Consider the following 17,786-nt stretch of genomic DNA (forward strand, 5'->3'; position numbering starts at 1 on the left):
ACCTTAAAATAATACTCTGCAACAGACCAAGATGCTATTACTGCCCCCAGATGCCATAACTAACCCCCAGTGATCTCCTGGATACAAGATGTCACCCCCCCACATACACACACACACACACACATGCCAAACCTAACCCCAACCTGATTCTCTTGGCACATGCTCTAGTTCTACTCCAATTTAGTAATAAGGTGATTTTCCTCAAATATTCATGTCATTACAACATTGTCCATTCTAATGCCATTCAGTGGCTTAATGTCACATTTGGATGAAATTTCTAATACGTAGATTTTAAAAGCATGGGTGATTCATTCCCTGTCTGCTTCTCCACACTTCCCCCTCCACTGTTCTATCCCTCTGCTCCACCGCCATGGTCGGCAGCTGCAGACCCGACCATGCACAGACCTTTGGCTCCTGTGGGTGTGTGCTTTCCCTGGGCTTGACACTCTTCCCCCGAACTCAATGCTTCACCCGACTCTCCCTTCACAATCCTCCTGATAAAAAGTCTCTCATGAGCGTCTAGCTTGAGAGGTGTTGTCATTTATGAACAGATTTGCTTAGCAGCCACGTTTCCCTTAAGTCTGTAGTTATGGGACAGCAGCATTGGTCCTGTGACTACATCCCCAGGGCCTCCAGTTCATCTGCCGCAGGGGAAGGAGAGGTAGAAAGGGATGCACAGGAGGACTGCAGAAACCGTTAGCTGCAGCAGAGCTGGGTGAGGACTCAGGTGTGCACACCCCCACGGCCAGTAGCTCTGTACGGCCTTCCCCTCCAGACGGCCTGAAACTGAGCCAAAGCCAGTCCTACCCCTTATCACTCTCCCCCTCAGGTTCCTGCCCACTAACGACCACGGGAAATGTCGAGCCAGTACCTTTGACTCTGCATCTTCCCTCTCCTTGGTTACTTCTTTCTTTATCATCTCCTTCTCCAAAGCCCGTTTCTCTTGCTGAGCAGCAAGCTCCTTTTCCAGTCTTTCTGTCTGCCTGTCCAGCTCACTCTTCAGCTGCTCACACTGGATCAAAGCCTGCCACAGGAGACAATGAGAAGAGACTTCAGGAGTGGGGAGCACAGCAGGGAGAAATCACACGGGTACAGGCTCTCTTCTTTAAGACCGTTAAACCCACTCACTCATCCAGCCCGCTTGGATGACTGTTGGTCAGCACCACTGACTGTCACAGCAGCATCCCAATGTCACACTTGCTCACAGATTTCCATTTCACAGTTGAGGCTACAAGACGTGTCTGGTTAGCCAAAACAAACACAATCCTGATTTTTAAAGTTCTCCAGTGGAGTGAGTCCCCAGCTAAATCCTAGCGGAAGGCCTCAGGAAGAAAATTTACAATTAGATTGTAAAAGAAAATGAAAAAGTATATTTTTTTATAACAGAATCCCTTGGAGCCTGAAGTACTGGGCAATACAGAATTCTGTGCTTCAAAATACAATCGTGTTGGTGAAAATTACTTTCCATTAATCTAGTAAAAACAAGCAAACCTGGAACTTTCACTGTTATAATGAATACTATTGGTATGAGTAAATAGAACCAATGGAGCCAGAGAAATTTCCACCTGAATGACTTCAGCGTCAATGTCTTTAAGTAGAAGGCGAGTAAGAGCAGCTGAGAAAGCAGCCCAACCGCACAGGGGAGTGCAAGAGTCCAGTCAGCAGATCAGGAAATGGTTCTCGGGCACAGAGGCCAGACTGTAGGCTGCCTCAGTGCAATGCACAAAGTGAAGCCCTAAGTCAGCCCTAACAGCAAACCCTGCTGACCACTGCTGTGTGGGTGGCCTCCCACCTTCTGCCGGCCCACCTGCAAGAATATGGTAGGTAGGAGGGGAGCACTGAGTTAAACCTTAGGTTACAAACTGGTTATGGCTGGGTGTTGGTGGCACACGCCTTTAATCCCAGCACTCAGGAGGCAGAGGCAGCAGATCTCTGTGAGTTCAAGGCCAGCCTGGTCTACAGAGCGAGTTCCAGGACAGTCTCCAAAACAATACAGAGAAACCCTGTCTCAAAAAAAACAAAACAAAAACAAAACCCCAAACCAAACTTGTTATGACATCACTACGTATGTAATCAATGATCATTTTATTTACTTTTCATTTTTTTTTGACATTTATACCTGGTTACAATGAAAAAAAGTAGTTAAGGTTTAGTAACACTTGGAAATAAATTTGGTCGTGTGTATGTGTGTACATACATGTGTGTAGTGAATATATACATATATGTGTGAATATGGAAGCCAGCGTCCTCCACGACCGCTTCTCTACCTTAATTTTTGAGACAGGGTCTCCCACTGAACCTGCAGCTCACCAATTAGACTGATGGCTATCATGCTCCAGAGATCCCATCCCCCCACTGCTGCACCCCCAGGATTGATAGTACAAGTGCATACGGCCTCATCTCGCTTTTGATCCGGCTGTTGGGATCCAAACTCAGGTCTTAATGCTTGAATAGAAATCACTTTACCCTCTGGGCCTAAACCAGGGAGTTTGGAACCCCTGAGATCTAAGGCTATCTCTCTTACACTGTACCTCACCTGAAGCTGAGGGGTTCCTAGCCTGATATTTACAGACTATTGCAGGATGCTATTCCTTATAATTCAAGGGTTACATTTATTAATTTTCCAGAACCCCAGCTGACATCTAACCATGAGGGAAACTAAATTCTCAAAGGCAAGGTCACAACTAAGATGACGATGACCAAGTAGGGCCTGCGCTCCGTTTTTCCTGGGGGAGCTGGTGTGGTGGCCTCTCCTTCTCCTTCCTTGGTGGAAATGGCTACCAGCTATGAGGATTGGAGGAACTGTGCTTTTCCCAGCCAGTGAATGCAAATCAAGTTCTTCCTTTGCTGTCCCTACCAACATTTTATTTATTTATTTATTTATTTATTTATTTATTTATTTATTTATTTAGGTTTTTCGAGACAGGGTTTCTCTGTGGCTTTGGAGGCTGTCCTGGAACTAGCTCTTCTAGACCAGCCTGGTTTCGAACTCACAGAGATCCACCTGCCTCTGCCTCTCGAGTGCTGGGATTAAAGGCATGTGCTACCACCACCTGGCAAAAGATTGCGCTTCCCTACCAACATTTATTTCAAAACATAATTTATTATATTTAGTATTTCTAAATCTAGTTTTATTAAGCCAAATGTAAATACTGCTATCCTAAAGGAATCAATCAATTTCCACAACAAAACTGACATCTGTCCACTAAAGTTTTAAAATAGAAAACCTATTTAATGACATCTCTAATTTCCCTTCTCAACTGTGATGGATAGTTTCCTAGAAATCCCAGTAAAAAAACTCATGAATAATAAATTAAGGTATTATGAGGATTTACTATTTACTATTATTGAACATAAAATTTGAAACTTACGAATGTGAATTTATTTTTTGTGGAAAAGCCCATTAAATAAGAATGATTATCAACATATGTGTCTTACTTATGAATAAAAAAAGGTATTGCCTGTAATTTATAAATACTTGTTTACCAGAAATGTGTCAATAAGTCTATATTGAGACTATCTGCACAGGCGTGCATCAGCGACCATGTTCTGAGAAATGCATCATTATGTAATTTCAAACTTACATAGGCCTAGATGTTATCGGTCATGTGACTGCCTCTGAAACAATCAAGAAACACTAAATATGAAGTGGATGGGGCTGCTGCTGGTGTAATACTACACTGTTTCACAGTGAGCTCGTATGTATTATGTATGCATGTATTATGTATACATGTGGGATACATTCTAAAATAATAAGTAGAGCAAATATGTAAGCCAATAACAGAGCTGCTTTTTATTACTGAGGCTTACATACCACACATTGCTGCATATGCCACATTGTAATGCAACAGTAAGCTTGCCTGTCCCAGGACCACCACACACACACCTGTTAACACTACCATTTGAGTAGCTGATAGGAATTCCATCACCTCTCTTAGGATCTTCTGTGGCGATATATTGTTTATGATCTAATAAAGCAACTGAAGGTCAGAGTGCAAAGCAGCCACACTAGTCAGCCACAGAAACTGGGCAGTGGTGGCCACACCTCTAATCTCAGGTGAAAGAGGCAGATGGATCTCCGTGAGTTCAAGGGCACCCAGGACTACATGAGGGTGAATCCGTCTTAAAGAGTAACAGAGCTCATCCCTTTAATCCCAGCACTAGAAAGGTATATAAGGAAGGTCTCATGAGAGATTTAGTTTCTGTCACAGGAAGACAGGATTTCCATTTCAGGAAAAGTCTCATGAGAGATTTAGCTTCTGTCACGGGAGACAGGATTTCCATTTCAACCTTCGCAGAGCTAAGAGCCACTGGCTGGTTACTTTGCTTCTCGGTCTTTCAGCTTGAACCTCAATATCTGTTTATGGGTTTTTATTATTTGTGTTACAATCTTCTGGGGCCACTGTCCTTTTTGTGTTTTTCTTGTTTTGCAGCAGACAATGTGATGCAAGGAGCATTACTTCCATGCCTTTGATTGGAGTCCAATGCTCAATGCTTTTCTGATAATTTTTTTTCCACTCCAAGTTTAACAGGCTTTTTCTTTTGGGCAACCAACCAGCTCCCAAATCAAGACACAGAGACTTATTAATTTTGAATGTTCAGCCTAGCTTAAGCTAGTTTCTGGCTAGCTCTTTTATCTTAAATTAACCTGTTTTTCTTTACCTTTTGCCTCGGGGGTTATTACTTTTCTTTCTCTCTGTATGTCTTACTTTCCTACAGTCTCTATTTCTTGTTGGCTGGTATCTCGTCATTTTCTTTTCCTCCTCCTTCTCTTGAGCCTAGCTTTCTCCTCCTATTTATTCTCGCTGCCTGACAGCCCAGCCTATCCTTTCTCCTGCCTGCCTAGCTATTGGCCATTCAGCTTTTTATTAAACCAATCAGGTACCTTAGGCAGACAAGGTGAAACAGATGCAACACATCATTACATAAGCAAATGCAGCAGAAACAAATGTAACACGCCTTTGCCTGGTTAAACAAATACTCCACAATATCCAAGTCTCTTATTCCTGCTTTTTTGATTCTACCACAATCCAAGACACAGAATAATAGAGACATTTTTAAAAGAACAAACAGTCAGGCGTTGGTGGCACACGCCTTTAATCCCAGCACTTGTGAGGCAGAGGCAGGTGGATCTCTGTGAGTTCGAGACCAGCCTGGTCTACAGAGCTAGTTTCAGGACAGCCTCCACAGTTACACAGAGAAACCCTGTCTCAAAAAACAAACACTTATTTAACCTTTTAACCTTTTATATTGCCAATTTTAAAGAAAATCTTCCATAGAGTGTTCTCTCATTTGTGATGTGCTCATCCCATTTTCCTAAGCCTAACCCTCCATACATCACTCAGCATTCCCTCCTACGACAGGCAGGCAGGTGGAAGGAGTGTGAACTTTTGCCAGCTGTTTCTTGGAGTTTTACCAACACAGTACTACAAACACTCTGCCATTCTTTTTTTCTTTAAAAATTATCTCCGGTTGTAATAATTTACACAGCCTTCCACTGAACACTTGCTATGCATTAAAATCTCTCTAAGTGGCTAGTATAGAGTCATTTCATTAACCCCATTAACAAATTTTAAGTGGTTCTTATCATTCAGGTAAAACAACAACAAAAAACAAAACAAACAAACAAATAAAAACCAGGGCCGTGAAACATGAATTAATTTGCCCAAATCACAGATTTGGTGGAACAGTAGAAATTTGATGGACAGCAATTTCACACCATCACCTGAAAATGACATTGTGGTCATATCAGATATTTGTTTTCTTAAAAACAGTTACTACGATTGTAAACAATGCAATAAAGCAATGCCTTTTACCTGGCATGCAATACAAACAATGTCCACTAGATGGCAATAAACACCAAGAAACTAAGAAACACAGAACTACTTTGGATTAAAAAGTAATTCTAAATTGAAAATATCCATACTTACTATCTTTTAATTCCCTACCCCCCAAAGAAAAGTTCATATGTCTCATCAGAACTTAAGGTAAAAACTAGACTTTCATCACGTCACGTCAACCACGTGACAACCAGCCTTTGCCTTCTTTCCCGTGAATGCGGTGAAAATCCTGGATTCACAGTATGCAACGCCTCTTCCATTCCTTATTTATTCTTCTCTTATACAATACATCCCAACCACAGTTTGTTTCCCCTCCCTCTACGCTCTCACCCCACCCCCAATGCTCTGCACTCTTTCTATTTCCCTCCAGAAAGGAGCAGGCCTTCCAGGGATATCCACCAAATGTGGCATAATAAGTTACAATAAGACTAGGCACAAACCCTCATATCAAGGCTGGGAAAGATAACCAAGTAGGAGGAAAAAGGTCCCAAGAGCCCGCAAGAGTCAGAGACACCCACACTCCCACTGTAGGAGTTCCACAAAAACACCAAGCTAACAGCCATAACATATATGCAGAGGACCTAGAGCAAACCCATGATGGCTCCAAAATTGACACTTCAGCCTCTATGAGCCCCTGTGAGCCCTGCTTAGTTGATTCTGTGGGCCATGTTCTCCTGGTGTACTTGATGCTCCTGGCTCTTACAATTTTTCCTCCCCTGCTTCTATAGGGTTTCCCAAGCTCCAAGGGGAGGGATCTGATGAAGATTTCCAATCTGGGCTCTCTCCCTGTGTCATGTTTGGCTGTGGGTCTCTGCATCTGCTCCCATTAGCTGCTGGAATTTGAGGCTAACGTGAAGAGTTTTGGATTGACTCCACTAGCTGAGGAAATCTCAAAACAGCCCAGTGTAGATTCTGTCTCATGGTTATTAGCGTTTACTCTAATGAAGATATATAATAAAAAGGGGCAGGCTGAGGAGAAAAAGAGCACCAGAAAGTGGAGTGGAACTAAGTCCTGTGTTAGGAGGAGATAAACCGATTAAGAAATGGAATGAAGGGAGTGGTGACCTCAGGCAAGATCCCACCCAGCTAAGTTTCCATTTGTGAAAAGGAAGTAAAGAAAAGTTTAGAGCCCAGTGTGGGGGTATGGAGGTGCACGCCTTTAATCCCAGCACTGGGAAGGCAGAGGCTGGCGGATCTCTTAAGATTGAGGCCAGCCTGGTCTACAGATCCAGTTTCGGGACAGCCCAGTTTGGGCAGTGAAGGACAAACGCTGGTGAGGATGTAACTGAAGGAGGGGCCATGTTCCAGCCCCAGTAAGCAGCAGAACTTGGCGGTTTCAGCCACGTGGTTCTGGTTTTAGAATTAAGGACAGAAGAAATGGGCTATGGAATTTGCCTCCAGGCCCAAAGAAAGCTGCTGAGGGCAGGCATGTGTCAGGGGTGTTTCTGAATAGAGGCCTAGAGAGGCTATTCATGAAGCTATGAAGCTGAAGCCTGGTCCAAGCTCCAGCCTTGGACCCCAAGATGCTGGAGATGGCACAATCATGGGATACCTTCTGACAAGAGCTGCTAACAGGGAGTGGAAACAGCCCAAGAAAAAAGTGTGTTGCAGTTAACAAAGCTGAATGGAACTGGAGATCTGAAGAGCATTTTGACATCAGACAAGGATGCAGTTTGGAGTGTAACCAACTGGTTTTCAGTCTTACTGTAGTCCAGTATTTCCTCACTATGCTCCCTTCCCTGCATTTTGGAATGGTTAATGTATATACTGTGCCTTTGTATGTTGGAAATATGTGATCTGTTTTTTGATTTTGATTTTGTAGGAGATTACAGTTAAGAAACTGCATGAATCTCAGAAGAGATTCTGAACTTCGGACTTTCAAACACTGTTGAGACTGGGATAGACTATGGGGACTTTTGAAGTTGCACTAAATGCATTTTGCATTATTACTGTCATAAGCTTATGGAAGCCGGGGAGTGGAATGTGGTAGTTTGAATATAATTGGCCCCCATAATCTCATAGAAAGTGGCATTGTTAGGAGACGTGGCTTTGTTGGTGTGTTTATGGCCTTGTTGGAAGAAGTATGTCACTGTGGGGATGGGCTTTAAGATTTCCTATGCTCAGGACACTGCCCAGTGTCTCAATCAACTTTCTGTTGCCTACAAGATATAGGACTCTCAGCTACTACTCCAGAACTCCAGCTGCCTGCAAGTCACCATGCTCTCCACCATGCTGATAGTGAACTGAACCTCTGAACTGTAAGCAACCCACCCCAACTAAATGCTTTCATTTATAAGAGTTGTGTGGTCATAGTGTCTCTTCACAGCAATGGAACCCTAACTAAGACACAGTATTTGTGTAGAATTTACCAAATGAGCACCCATATGCCAAAACCACAAATCTAAAATTTCAAAACTTCTTGAAATCTTATTAGCACTTAAAAGACTTCAGGTTTGGGATGTACATCAGATCAGGGCTATTCAATATACACCCATGTTAGACACATGCTGTCTAACACAACCACCAGTGATGACAACATGTTCTATGTGTGCTCTACCACTGTGGTTATTTCTGGCTATCTGTGCCTATTAAATACTTGAAAAACAGCCAGCAACATGTCAAAGGAAAATACAGAACAACTTTAATTGATTAAAGTGTGGTCCTCAAACATAGCAATCAATCAATAGTAACCTCCAATTATTCAAAGTATCAAGAACAGTGATCGCTCAGTATAAACTATTATTTTATTACTATTGTCAGGTACGTCTAATTTAGCTCACAAAGGATCCAAATTCACATCTAAAGACATAACCAGACACACAGGTGTGATTAGTGTTGGCATATGCAGATATCCTAAAAGTTCTTACTCACAGAGGAAAACATCTGCCTTTAGTCACACAGGAACACAGTTAAGCAAGCGATGTTCACAGCACTGAAAACTCTCAATGACAAGAAGATGAAGTCGCCAACCCCCACAGCGCCTTCCCATATTGTCCTACGATCTCTGGGTAGTCATAGGACAGAAATATGCAGAGGAATAAGAATTCTCCAAACAGCAGGTTTGCCTAATTTAGAGAAGCCAGCATTAGTGGACTGGCATCTGTTTTATGTGTTTGGCATTATTTAGTTATGAAAAGTAACCACAGCAATATTCGGGGGAAGCAGTGGCTGTGTGCAGTACCCATGGCCATCTAGAGACTTGCCTTGGTCTTCTCAAAGTTGGCTTCCTCGGTCATCTGCACAGCATGCTTCACCTGTTTATAGGCACTTGTCTCTCTCTGCTGCACTTCTGCCAAGCTGCTCCGCACAGACACTAGTGCAGACATTAAGTCATCCCGTTCTCTGTGAGCACAAAAAGAACACCCCAATGAGAAGTGACCATGTGATCGGGTACTCAGCAGTCAGAAGAAAGGAAAGCATTTGTGCAGAGTAGAAGGCCTGCTATGGAGGGCCTGCCCAGCATGTATTAAAGCACAACCCACAGAATGACCCTCTGTCCTCCCTCAGCGAGTGGCAGGCAGAGCTGCCTGAAAGACTGAGGCATTCATCGCAGGACCACATCTGCGCGGGACAATGCCCTTCTGTGGAAAGGGCTGGCACATGCGGGACCACAGGGCAAAGCCTCAGCAAGAGCAAATCACTTAGGAGAAGGAAGTGGAGGAGCCTGGAAAGGGCCAGTTCAGAGGACGACGCTGTGCATCCAGGCAGCCTTTCAAAAGGAGCCGAGTGGAAAAGAGTGACACCAGCTGAAGAGAAACCAGGGTCTCCCTCCTTGGCAGGGGTGGTGCCATGACATCTACTCCCGCTGCCTGAACTAACATAAACCCTCCCTTTTGTATCTTTCTCATGGGCCTCATTTCTTCCTTCTCATCTAATTAAATTCTCTCAGCTAGTTATGAACAAAACCTGTAGTTTGTTCACTTGCTCTTTTTATTTCAGTGGGTAGTATTATGGGACCCTCAAACCCTCCGGTTATATATATGATGCTCAAATTTAACAAAATGTTGGCCACTGGTTTTGATCCTGAGCAAGCTTCACCCATTCCTAAACAAGTTTCAGATGTCCACTAAGATAGGATGCTTGTCAGGGACAGCATTAGGCAGAACACTAATTTTGAGGCATGTAAAATAGTAAGGATCCAGTTTCATGGGTTAAATAAACTCCAGATCAAAATCTCAGGATGCCTTGGAACTTATCACTGTATAAAAAGCTCCAGTAGAGGGGGCTGGAGAGACAGCTCAGGTAAGAGACTTTGCTCTTCTTGAGGATCTGGGTTCAGCACCCACATTAAGTGGCTCCCAACCAGCTGTAAGTTCAGTTCCTCGGGATCCAATGCTTTCTTCTATCTGACACAGCCACCTGCGTGCATGTGGTGTCCATGCAGACAAGCTGGCACACTTGTATGCAAAAAAAAATTTAAATTCCATATTCAGTAGGCCAGAGAGAAAGATGAGGTGATCAATTTTCTACATATACAAAGCAAAACACAAACTGGACTGTACATATGCATCATGCACACTGTCAAGGTAACCAGCTTCCCCTTGCAGCATCAAAACCGCTCAACAAAAGCCCAGTTTGCTTCCCACTGCCAGATTCCAAACTGTCAGAGAAGAAACAACTGGGATTGAGCAGAAAAGCAAACATTAAAGAGTTGTTTGGAAGATTGCAAACACTGAGCTTGAATACCCTTCTAAACTAACCAATGACTCCTTCTCAACAAATCTCCTGAAGACAAGAATTTAAACTATCTGTGGAATTTGGCAAACAGCCATATTTTAAGAACCATGTAATGCTGAACACATTCATAAAAGCTCTTTTTGTTAAAAAATTGTTACAAATAGCAGGAAATTCATGGAATTATGATGAGCTTCCCTTTAAAGCTTCCTGATTTGTTTTAAATTGATGTAAATTACTCAATTTTTATTCTAAATGAAATAAAAAACAGTTAATTTTTCTGATTGAATATTATGAAGCACAATAATTATGTGGAAAAGTAGAAGACTAAAAAGCAGAATAAATTATTCCACAGTAAAAGATAAATTGAATGCAAGCAAAATAGAATTTGTATGTATTTGAGTTGCAAAACAAAACAAAAAAAAGTCTAACATTAGGGGGGGCTAGCTTCATAGGATTTGCAACCCAAAAGGACCTATGATTCTAAAAGAAAGCCATCCATTAAGGAGTACAGGTCAGTCTCAGAATCATGTGGTCACCTCCCCTAAGCTCCTGGGAGAGTTACTGAATAGCAAAAGTCATAACTCAGTGACATCTTTTATCTGCCCTGTTACTACAGTATCACAAAGTGATGTGCTTCTCATAGGAGACATCTTTAAGCCACTTATTTATTTGGGGGGCATGCTCTTTTTAAGAGTAGTATTTGTCACTCAGTAGATGCTCAACAACAACAAAAAATGACAAAAAGAACAAATGTATATGGCCTCCAAGATGGCTCATTGGGTAAAAGCACTTGCTGTCAAGGCTGACAAGCTGAGCCGGATCCCAAGGACCTGCATGGTGTAGAGAATGAACCAACTCCTGGAAGACGGTCTCTGACCTTCACATGTGCACCACGTCATGCTTATGTGCTCACACAAACATATGCGCACACAATAAATCAATGTGGAATTAAAAACCTAAAATGTAAAAATAGTTTTACCTGCTTTTGAGCCTACTAAATTTCCATATTAAAAAATATTTAAAAAGCTCAAGTGTATGAATATGGAAATCCCCAACAGGAAGACTTCAGACGTGATATCAAAAGAAAGTTCCCTGTCAATTATGAGATTTCAATGGAAAAGGTCATTATTATTTAAAGAGCAAAGTAAAAGCTAGTTCTTCTAGTTGAAGATGTTTCAGAATATAAATTCATCTGCTCTTGAGCCACAGAACATTATTAAAGCTGAGCCCAAACACAGATGTTTCATTAAATCATCTTTTAGGAGACGGCAAACAAGTAACTGAACACCTGCACAGACTGGACTGGCCCACTCCAGCTTCCTCCGGGGACCACGGGAGAACATGGATTTCCATCTTGGCAGTGCAGGACCCTACACTTAGCCGCTGCATCTGGCCTTTGGCTGTGCTTCAGCTCCCTCATTTCCCCACAGAGCTGTGCGTCCAGTGCAGGCTTGTCAGTGGGAAGCCTTGCTTGCTTCTACCCCCATCATCATCCGTCTGCCACTTTCTTAGCTGACCTCCTGTCTGTCACCCCACACTTGCCTCTTGCATTAGACAAGACTACTAGTTATCTGTTCTTCGGATACATGAAGTCACCATGGCAGGCATCCAGGGGACCACTGGGCAGCTGCACTCCTGCTCCTGAAGGGCATATCTAGTGCTAGGCCCAAGGATGTTCTCACAGAGGGACAGACACATGTGACATCATCTTCCAAGGAAAAGTTCTGCAAGCACTTAAAAATGCACACCAGTGACTTCAGGGACTCCACCAGGGAGTGCCTAAGGAAACGGGCAGCCACAGGATGTTAAGCTCATGCTATTCCACAGCCCCAGTGAGGACAGGGCTGAGCTAGCACTCTCTATGACTGTAGTATGTGGGGGAACTCCATGCAGCAGTCAGAGCAGGGAAAACCCAGGTAAAGCCATGTGCCTCACACACAAAGGACAGGGTGGCTTTAAGAGATGGGTGCCAACTTTATCTTGAAATATGGAGTAACTAGGAAACGCCACTGTTAATTTTAAGCATTTAAAATAAACATCGTTTTAATAAGCATTATTACTCTTGGTTTTAAGGGAAAGTCCAGGAGGCTGATGAAGCAGTTCTTTGTTCCCCATTTTTGGAAAGCTCCCTGCTGCAGTCTTTCAAAGCCAACTGGACAGGAGCCTGCCAAGGATCACAAAATGGACCAAAATCCCAGGACTACGGGAAACATTTCTCAAAAAAAAAAAAAAAAAAAAGTATCCAGGACTTCTCTGATGATTTTTGAATTATCATCTTGATAGTTAAATTTTGATCACTGAGAAAAAGAATGAAAGAAGCAAATATTATTTTGACCTACTTTACAGCACGAAGGAGCCTGAGTGGAAGGCACTTCAGAAAAATATAAATCAACTTAAAAAACAAATATTAAGCTACTCACTACAATCCCTACAAACCCAATATAAATTACCACAAACAGATGGCCGCTCTGGTCCCTGTGTTAACACCTCATCCCCTCCTCTCACACAAGCCACACCCCCCCCAACACACATCCAAGCAGTACTTGCTGGAAGATGGAACTGAGTCAGCTGACAGCTGGCTTCACAAGGCCAAAAGGGCTCCAGCAAACTCTGGATTTATCATATTTATGGTCCAATTTTCAAATTTTACCTAAAACCATGTAGCAGGTACCAACTTTAAATCCACGAAGCTAGAAATCTAACCCTGAGGGTCAGGGTGCCAGTCAGTAGGCAGCCTTGTGCACTGGTACCTCAGAAAGGTCTAAATACCAGATTAGACAAAGGGAGCCAGACAACCCCAAACTCCTAGAAATCATAAAAGCAGAGACCTTTCACCCCATTCTGCTGCTAAAGCAGAACTCGAAGCGCACTGCTGACAAAGCAGAAACGGGAACTAAGCAGTCTGGCATTTCCTTTCCGGGGCTGAGATCAAACTTAAGATAGTGACAACAGAATTCCTAACTGACCAACTAATTTCTAAATGAAAGCCAGACGCTCAATCACTGCAGACATGGCAGCCTCTGTGGACCACTTTTTTCACACCCTAGAGGCTAAAGTAATCTACTTAATATAAAATATCTTTTTACATTTTATTTTTATAATATTTCCACGTAAAGCTAGTTACCAATAGGACTAAAGACAATTTGAAACAAATCTTGAAATCTAATGACCTTTTCATACTTTAACCATTGCTAAATATCTGGTGCCTAGTCTTTCAAATCTTTTTCTATGAACCTGGAGAAAATATCTAATACTGTATTTGACCTAGAAAATCAAATGTCTTTGTGTTGACGTTATCTTTAGTAGTTTTATTTAGTTTGGAGTTAGTCTCAACATTAGTTCACGTGTGTCCTCTTCACTTCTTCTTGTGTGTGAACATGGATATACAAGTTTGTGTGAACTATGTGTGTGGGTGTGCATACACCACCTTAATTTTTCACATTTATCTACTCTGTATGTGTGTGTGTGTGTGTGTGTGTGTGTGTGTGTGTGTGTGTGTGTGTGTTTTACACATGCATGTGTCACAGCACACGTGTGGAGGTCACAGGACAGCCTGCAGGAGTCGGTTCTCTACTTCCATCACATGGGCTCAGAGATGGAACTTAGACCATCAAGCTTGGCACCAGGCAGCTATGCTGGCAGAGCCATCTCTTCAGCCTTCAATTCCTTTTTATTCTGTTTCTTTTCTTTGAGACAGGGTTTCTCTGTGGCTTTGGAAGCTGTCCTGGAACTAGTTCTTGTAGACCAGGCTGGTCTCGAACTCACAGAGATCCGCCTGCCTCTGCCTCCCGAGTGCTGGGATTAAAGGCATGAGCCACCACCGCCCTGCATTCTTTTTATTTTTTTAATACTGTCCATAAATCATCATAGTTGACACAACCACAGTTTAGATTCCCTTTGAAGGCTAACCAGGCTTCCACGTCATTACAAATAGTGCTACAGAAGCATTCTTATGTGTGCTCTACTGTGAGCACATATGAGCTTTTCTTCACAGGAAACCAGAATGCATAATTTAAACATTAATGGATAGAGCTACATCACCCTGCCAAGCGGCTCGGCTAGTTTCATAGTGTCACCAGCAGGGCATGAAAAATGTTTGCTTAATCTTGGCCCCACAGCAATCATCAATTACTTATCTTCACCAGTCTGATGGGTGAGCTTTTTTCTTGACTTGAATTTCCTTAAGTAGAACAACTTCCTCTCTCACAAATTCCTTCCTTTTTCTCACAGTGCAGCTAGTCAGTGTGTCATTTTCTATTTCAAAACTTTGCACATTCTACTACTAGTTAGTTATACATGAAAAGTATTTTCCTAGTCTTTTACTGTAATTTGCAAATTTTAAGTAAATTAATTTAATTAAAATTATTTTAGTGCTGGGAACTAAACCTTGGACATGCTGGATCAGTACCCATCCTCTACATATCCAACCTTGTGTTCTGTGAGCAAGATCTTGCTGTATAGTTTAGGCTGGCTTAGACCTCTCAATTCCTCTGCTTTGGTCTACCAAGTGCTGTTATTACAGGTGTGGCTACCATGTCCAGTGCTCATGAATTAACTTTTCAATGGGTCAAGGGAATGATTGTTTTTCTGTTTATGACTTTCTCTTTGCGTGTCATGCTTAGGATACAATATCAAGGCTGTCCATTTACTTCTAATACTTTCATAACCTGAATTACATTTGGCTCTGTATACATAATTCATTTTTGTAAAGCGTTGTGGGATCTTTAATCGCATTGTGACACTCCAAGACTGTTAATAAAGTTAACCTTGAAGTGGGGGCAGAGCCATAGACAGCTGACTGGAATTAGCCTTAGAGAAGCCAGGAATTTGTATAGAGAAGACTAAAAGGAAGAAAGGGGCAGGACTAGAGTTGGGCAGGTATTATAACTGCCTCCAGAGTTATAATACCTGCCACACAAAATTGCTTTTTAAGATGAAAGGATACTGTTTTCTCAGTTGCCTAGCTCAGCCCTTATCAAATAACAAGCATTCACTATATATTACTTGGGTCTGAAAAATCTATTTTATATATATTAATAAGGGTAATTGTTTTATTGAATATATGTGAAAGCTTTTTAAAAACAATTAATAATATAATATTTAACAAAATCAAACCATCACTGCTGATCTCAACCATCAGTCATCCCTGGCAGCTCCCTTTTGTACAGAAATCATCCACTGAGCATGTGTGGATCTCACAGGAAGAACACTAATCCCTCTTCATCCACTGATCATGTGTGGATGTCACAGGAAGAACACTAATCCCTCTTCTACTCTGTGAAGTGTGGGGTCTTTAGTATTTAGTGTCGAGACAGAATTCAGCAGTAGAATGCAGAGAATTTACAAAGCAGGGATACCATCTCAACTACTGTTCAAAACACCTGGTATCAGCTACTTGGGGTGTTGATGGCATATGCCTTTAATCCCAGCACTCAGGAGGCAGAGGCAGCTGGGTGTCTGTGAGTTCGAGACCAGCCTGGTCTACAGATCGAGTTCCAGACAGCCTCCAAAGCCACAGAGAAACCCTGTCTCAAGAAACCAAACCAAACCAAACCAAAACACCTAGCATCATTTGAAAAGTGAGGAGAGGGGAGGTTAAGCAGCTTTAGTAGGATGACATAGCAAAACTAGACTATGAATTCAAGGCAGTCTGCCTCAAAACTCAGTGCTCCTGTTCATAAAGTTAAACTATCTTGGTAAAAATCCCACAAAGGTACATACTTTCCCCCCAAATAGCAGAAAACTGAACAGAGCAATAAAGCAATTTGTCTATAGGTCAAGACAGCAAAAACTGTCTGCCTATAATGATCACAGTCATCCCATGTTTGCACACGGACTCCAACTACAGGATCTCCGCGATTGCTAAGCACTCAACACCAACCTTAGCACCAGATAGGAAGCATGAACACCAAGTGCCCGCCCGACCCAGATACTCTGATAGGACCCAGAGCTGAAGCAATAAACAAAATAACAATGCTGCTTTCATGTGTACACAATGTCTTCTAAAACTACTGAGAAAATCCATGAAGTCAGCCGAGGACCAAGAGGGCAGGGCTCAGTGAGGGAATACTTCTGAAATGGATGCTGCCTGGGCTTTTACAATGAGCACAACAGACAGAGGGGACAAGAGTCATCAGCAAAGGAAAGCACAGACTGCAAACCAGCACTGGGTGCTATAATAAATAATAATTTTCAATTTCCATTCAATGAGTTTTACAGGAAAAAAAAAGAAAAGAAGACTTCGTCCAGAAGAAGCTGGAATAAGAGATGCATGTGGAAGGATTGTAGTATTTCAGCCTGGGCCGGAACTTGGACAAAAGCTCCTCCATAATCACTCCCTAGTCAGCCTTCATCTGCTAATACTGTGACAGCTGCATCCTTGCACTAACTCAGAATATTCTTTGCAATAGGCACACAAAGAAGATGTGCTAATGGTCCATTCTGTCTAAACCACACTGGAAAATCCCAGATGTGGTGCAATCTAAGGAATTCCCATCTTACTCGGTCTTGTGAAGAGCAGTGTTAAGGCTGGGGTCACAGAACTGGGCGACCCATGAAGATTATCTATTTCAATCCTCTCATTTCAAGTGAGATCTGAACTAACAGATAAAATGCTTTGTTCAGTGGTATGGTCACCCAGAGCTGGCAGACCAGAACCTAGCCATCCTTTCTTCAAGAAAGCTTCAATAAAGGAACCATATAAAATCTGGTTTATGGAGCCGAACCACGTATGACTTAGCATGGGATAGAAGGGCACAATGTCCTTAGAGACATGATACCTTCCACTGGCAAAGACTCCAGACGCAATGCATACTTACTTAGTCATTGTCTCGATGGCCTGGATATGCACGTTGCTATGGGTCTGGGAAAGAACAGCCTCATGCTGGGCACATTTCAAACAGAGGCCACCTACTCGGCTGGACACTCCAGTAGCCAGAAGAGAATCTTTATGCTTCAGTCTTTCCTTAAGATCCTCACAGTTTTGCTGATATTCAACTAAGTCCTTCCTAAAAGAAAGTGGAAAAAAATCTAGGCAATGTCCAGGGAAAAGCACAGTACTTTCAAATGAAGCATCAGAGAGAACTTTTACCGCCATTGGTGGTGTTGACGTGTGGTGTCTTACTCATTCCCACAGTTCGAAACACAGAGTGATTGCTTTGTTGTTGTACCACATATAAAATGCTATCAAGTAATGCACATGTTGATGACAGTCAGTTCATCAGACATTAAAGTCTATCTTAAGAACCCATCCTTAGGTTCTATCTGTAA

At 42.4% G+C, this 17,786-nt stretch overlaps 1 protein-coding gene across 8 annotated transcripts in view; it reads right to left on the minus strand.

Moving 5' to 3' along the window:
• LOC113830672 (SHH signaling and ciliogenesis regulator SDCCAG8) overlaps positions 1 to 17,786 on the minus strand; it is a 200,483-nt gene that overhangs the window by 151,558 nt on the left and 31,139 nt on the right. For all 8 annotated transcript variants that reach the window (XM_027418885.2, XM_027418883.2, XM_035445420.1 and 5 more), the window contains 3 exons: positions 17,336 to 17,524; positions 9,044 to 9,182; positions 872 to 1,024 (listed from right to left, as the gene is read on the minus strand). In XM_027418885.2, the coding sequence (XP_027274686.1) occupies positions 872 to 1,024; positions 9,044 to 9,182; positions 17,336 to 17,524 (481 nt within the window). The remainder of the gene's footprint in view (positions 1 to 871; positions 1,025 to 9,043; positions 9,183 to 17,335; positions 17,525 to 17,786) is intronic.

Source organism: Cricetulus griseus, chromosome 5 (genome assembly GCF_003668045.3).
Source record: "Cricetulus griseus strain 17A/GY chromosome 5, alternate assembly CriGri-PICRH-1.0, whole genome shotgun sequence".
Classification (NCBI taxonomy): domain Eukaryota; kingdom Metazoa; phylum Chordata; class Mammalia; order Rodentia; family Cricetidae; genus Cricetulus; species Cricetulus griseus.